Source organism: Hylaeus volcanicus, chromosome 2 (assembly GCF_026283585.1).
Source record: "Hylaeus volcanicus isolate JK05 chromosome 2, UHH_iyHylVolc1.0_haploid, whole genome shotgun sequence".
In the NCBI taxonomy this organism is placed as follows: Eukaryota; Metazoa; Arthropoda; class Insecta; order Hymenoptera; family Colletidae; genus Hylaeus; species Hylaeus volcanicus.
Window position 1 is genome coordinate 16,522,881 of NC_071977.1, and position 5,310 is coordinate 16,528,190.

Consider the following 5,310-nt stretch of genomic DNA (forward strand, 5'->3'; position numbering starts at 1 on the left):
AGGAAGAGAGACTGAGAGTCGACGTTGGCAAATGTAAGGATACGGGATCGGGATCCTAAGCGCGATTTCGACCTCAGTGAAATGACAAGAGCGTAGAGAGACGCTGTTGTGAGAACGGTAACATCGCAATTGTATCGACGTCACGTTAGCAGTCGTCGTCAGTAAGCGCCATCTCCTATCGATTGTCTGAACTAAATTTGTGACGTCACTTTCTCTGTATTATCGTCAAAATGGCGGAATCTCCTTTTTGGGAATGCAATGCTTTGCCCACAGATTTTGTCCTTATATGAGCATATTTTTGGCTCAATGAGGGCTCATTCCAAATAGGAAGGTCCAAGGAATGGCACTCTGGTCGTCGTTCGAGTCACAAAATCCTTTTAGTAACCTAAAAATACAACTATTCTGCGGAAGTATTTTGCTCGACTTTGAACGTCCATATTATTAAATATCGATACAATACCGTTCAACCACGACCAGAGCGCCATTCCTTGGACCTTCCTCTTTCGAGTGAGCCCTCATTGAGCCCAAAATATGCTCAAAATCTTTGGGCAAAGCTGACCTATATTTCGGGCCAGATTTTGTCGGATTACAGAGCGCTGCATTATCCGTGTCTATTCCCTTAAGGAGATATTAAAAGAAAACACTGACCAATCAGAGCGCGCGTATACCGTTGAAGCGGCCGCGGTAGCGAAGGCTACGTGCTGAGCGGCCGCGTCCAATGTCCTTCGATACGCGTCGAGTCACTTGTTCACGTACGAGCGCGGCCGCTTAGCACATAGCCTTCGTTACTAAGGCCGCTCCAACGGTATACGCGCGCTCTGATTGGTCAGTGTTTTCCGTTAATATTTCCTCAACGAAGCCTCGGACATTTTTGCTAAGGAAAAAGTTGTTTCAAATCACCCCCCGAACCACCTTTTTCAAGGTGTTACAACATTTTTGGGACACCCTGTATATTCCTTAGCTGAAAAGTGGCGACGACCAATCAGAATCGGGCAACGTTATTTCTTTCTAAAAGGGTACGAATTCGTGGTTCCGGGTGTATTTATATCTGTATTAGCGGCATTTGTCATACAACAATTCTATTATGGTAAATAAACGTGTTCAACTATCGACATTGTATGAAAACATTGTAAAAAAAGAAAAATATTAATTTGATTTAACTAAAACGTGAAATTAAAATGTCAGACGAATCAGAATACGAAGTAGAACTAGAAGAGTTCGATATTTATAAACAGAAGTATCAACTGCTACTAGATAGATGTGAAGTCTTACAACAGGTTTAAATTTACATTTATTACACAAAATTACTGAAATTTTTGTTATGTTTGTCAATCCCAACGGATTGTGTTTAATTACAGGAAAATGAAAGACTGATTTACCGAATTCAGAGAGTAAGGAAACTTCTCAAGCGTACAAGGAAGGAAAAAAAGTTAGTCCAATTTGTAGGTTATGTGTTAAACACCACCACATAATATCGTTTGCTACTTGTTAGATAAGAATTAATGTAACTGCTTAGTGCTTCAGCGTATACTATTTGTCTTATATATATTACGCTTTGACAGAATATTTTGATACCATAGATTTTTAATTGATCGTTTGGATCAACATGGTGATCGGTGGCGAGAAGCACCTATGGGTGTTCTTGAAGAAAATAATGTATTTCAAGCAACATCTAAACAAGAAAAAGCTGCAAAGGCCACTGCTCACAATTCTAAAGATGAAAGAACGAAAAAAGGAACAAAAAGGAAAGGTGCAAAGACGGATCCTAACGCGCCAAAAAGACCAGCAAATCCATTTTTTCAATTCTGTCAAGAACAACGACCTCGTGTTATGGAACGGTTAGCTGGAGAACCAGAACCAAGCAAACAAGAACTCACTAGACAACTTGCAACCACTTGGAAATCTCTTAGTTCCGAAGACAAGAAAGTATATATTAATAAGGTTATTAACATATGTGCATTCAAATTTATAGAATATTTATTATTCGCATTTCTTTCTCAGGTATATTATGATATGTATGAACGATCTAAAGAGAAATACGTTGCTGAAATGCAAATCTATAACAAAAAGTCAGAAGATGCACCAAATCAAATGTCTTTAAATATAACGTAGTATTTATACTTAAGTTAAATGTTATTTATAAATACGTAATTTATAATCAGATATTTGCACATACTACAATATTTATGTATAGCAATTTAAAATAAACTATAAATAAGATCAATAAAAACTGGTAACATAATATTGTATATGATGTATACAATTTTATACAGGAAGATGTTTTGTGTTGTTGAATGGAAAAATGTAAAATTACTATTGTAACTTTTCTAATGGAAGTACATTTATGTTTTGAAATTGTCTTTCTCCCTTCTGAGGAATGCCATGGTCTGGATTGGATCTTTTTCTTTAGCATGGTTCATAACAGATTGTTCATGGACTCGCATAAACGGATTCGTTAATTTTTCATCTTGAATGGTACTAGGCACAGTAGGGCACCGTTTTTCACGTTGAGAACGAACAGATTCTATTTTTTGACAAATAGCTTCATTTTCAGGTTCTACGTATCGTCCGAATTTCAAATTGTTCTCTGTATACTCATGGCCACAGTATACTTTCTGTTGAATACATAAAATACTTGTTTTTAAATCTTATATCGCAATCAAATCAAATCTTATATTGTAATCGAATATTGCACATACAAGTATAAATATAACTATATGCTTACAGTCTCATTGGGCAATGATCCCAAAATTTGTATGAGTGCTTTGTACATTTGATCTGCAGTACCTTCAAAGAATCTACCACAGCCACCAGCAAAGAGTGTGTCTCCTATTTAGTTATATTGATTACTTTTCAGAAAACTTGCAAGGAAGCAAACATGTAGTTTATATTTTTACCAGTAAAAACTGCTGGCGTATCTTGATCCCTTGTAATATAATAACAAATGTGTCCAATAGTATGGCATGGTGTTGCAAGGCATTTAACTTTCAGCCCTCCAATGTTAAAGCTATCATCATGTTTTACTTTATGTGTAAGTGCCTCTATTCTATCATCACCTCCATATACTTCCAGATTGTTAAATTTTTTACATAATTTTGCGTTCCCTCCAGCATGATCCCAATGATGATGGGTAGTTAAAACCTTTGTCAAATTTATATTATTTTGTTTGACAGCAGTGGCAACGCTCTCAGGATCAACAGGATCAACAATAGCAGCTTCTTGTGTCGCTTCATCAATGATCTTTAATATTAAATTCAGTATTAAATTTAAAGCTAAACCTTAAATAAATTTTAATGCAATTCAAATAACTATAAAGATATCAAAACTTTATATATTACAGAAACTGAAAAAAGGGGTAAATAAATAAATACGCACAAGATACATATAGTTATCTTGAAGTGCAGGTAATATTTGAACCTTCATATTTGGTTGTTCTACTATAGTAGAAATTGTTGCACCAATACTACTTGAGGAGATCCTTTTCACTAAAAAAGCAAAATTCTGTATTTATACTATGTATAAATATTATGATAAATTTTTTATTAAGCTACAATTTTAAGTTCATATTAAAAAAAAAATTTTAACAAAATATATGCCTAAAATACATACATGTGCACTTAAATGTTTATTATTAATTATTTGTGCGAAATTTCTAACAATAAGTACCTTTATTTCAAGAACATAAAATGTCACTGATAAGAGATCATTCTATAACAAGAATTATGTATTTAGATATCACTCTTCACTCTCTTTATAAATGCTGAGTCAGATAATACTTATCATACAAAACATTGTTATGTGACTTTTATTGACATATGTATTTTATACAAGAAATATTTTCATGTAAAACAGTTACAATTTTCTAGGGTAAATAGTATGTATAAGACTTAAATATATATAAAAATGTACTTATACAACTAAACCTTGTTAAACAATCTTTATGAAAGTTATAAGAATACTTCAATTCGATTAATTATCCTCAAAATAGATCAGGTAAAATTACTTGAAAATAATGAATCAAAAATACCAATAATAATAGAAAGGCATGCAGTAAAAAGTGAAATACCCTTGAAATATAGAAATGTTAATGTATTTTCAAGCCAAGGACTCGCACGAAATATTCCATTTAACATATTCACTAATATATTTAATTTTTGACAGCTAAATGAAATCTCATTTGTCTCGCAGAATTAATTATTCAATACCAATTCCAAAGATCCGGCGAAACATTACTTGCCCGCCGACAACGTGGACTATCAAGAAAACTGGTTTCAATCGACCGTCGAATTATCTAAAGACGCGGTAGCGTCTCGGCGCAAGGCCACCAAACTCTACTCTTGTGACCATGAAGCCGATTTAATTCGGGCCCCCGCATCTTGGCGGCGCCAGTGTCACTCTTTTACGTAGTATTAAGTTTATATTCTGTGTAAGTTTATTCTATGGTGTATGCACCCGGCAAAATTTAAACTCCACCTCACTCCATATATCCATATTTGGTCACTGAAACATACGAACGTTTTCAATTGTTCGAAGCTAACCGCACGATCGAACGCGATCGATAATTCAACGATTTTACTAAAGACATGGACGATAAAAAACGGTAAATAATTTTTAAAGTATATTATAAAATTTTTAATGAAAATATTTAATGAATTCTATTATCAATTAGCACCTGCTGCATCTGTCAAGCCACAGGAAGAAACTGGGATGGAAATTGAAGAAGAAGAAGAATGTAAGTTTTTGATCTCTATACATATACATATGATAAAATAATATATAAACATAATATTTATACACTACATGTAAATGAGAAGACCTCCAACATTTAATGTATATACAATGTTATATAATTTGGTTAATATAGATCAACCAGTGCTCACTGTTGGATGCCAGGACAATGTGGAACTTCAGGACAGCGTGGGACTGAAGGGCTTCATTGATCTTGATACCAGTAGAGACTCCGGCGCCTATAATGTGCTTCCTGGTTCATCCAGAGGTTAGTGTATTACCTTACAATAATATTATCTTCTATCGCATTCCTTTTTTTAATTATGATAGGTATTCAGTATTATGTGTGTCAATTAAAAGGTGCTTCTATTAATTCTTCGTTACAATTACAGATTGTGCTGTCCAAAGGAGTCGACTCCAAGCAGCCAGCAGGAAATGCTTTAAAGGTATTAAGTATTTTTTTTATTATATATTTTATTGGATTTTTTATTATATATTTTTATTGTACGCTTTCCGTATTTTTATTGTATATTGTATTTTTTTATTATATATTTTTATTGTATATTTTATTGCATTTTTTTA

At 33.7% G+C, this 5,310-nt stretch overlaps 2 protein-coding genes across 4 annotated transcripts; one reads left to right on the forward strand and one right to left on the reverse strand.

Moving 5' to 3' along the window:
- The first annotated feature begins 908 nt into the window (after positions 1–908).
- On the forward strand, positions 909–2,144 carry LOC128872739 (uncharacterized). The gene is made up of 4 exons (XM_054115733.1): positions 909–1,277; positions 1,359–1,429; positions 1,581–1,926; positions 2,002–2,144. Exons 1-4 carry the CDS (start codon positions 1,179–1,181, stop codon positions 2,110–2,112), a joined length of 627 nt encoding a protein of 208 aa, XP_053971708.1. The 5' UTR covers positions 909–1,178; the 3' UTR covers positions 2,113–2,144.
- A 195-nt stretch (positions 2,145–2,339) lies between these two features.
- LOC128872735 (hydroxyacylglutathione hydrolase, mitochondrial) lies at positions 2,340–4,363 on the reverse strand. 3 transcript variants are annotated; one of them, XM_054115724.1, is made up of 6 exons: positions 4,206–4,296; positions 3,667–3,708; positions 3,376–3,485; positions 2,898–3,240; positions 2,726–2,829; positions 2,340–2,615 (listed from the first exon to the last, which is right to left on the reverse strand). In XM_054115724.1, the coding sequence occupies exons 3-6, from the start codon at positions 3,421–3,423 to the stop codon at positions 2,343–2,345; spliced, it is 768 nt and encodes a 255-aa protein (XP_053971699.1). In that variant the 5' UTR covers positions 3,424–3,485; positions 3,667–3,708; positions 4,206–4,296; the 3' UTR covers positions 2,340–2,342. The 3 variants fall into 3 exon arrangements, with proteins under 3 accessions (XP_053971699.1, XP_053971698.1, XP_053971697.1); XM_054115723.1 differs by lacking the exon at positions 3,667–3,708 and having other exon boundaries at positions 4,206–4,363; XM_054115722.1 differs by lacking the exon at positions 3,667–3,708 and having other exon boundaries at positions 4,067–4,270.
- Between the last annotated feature and the right edge of the window lie 947 nt (positions 4,364–5,310).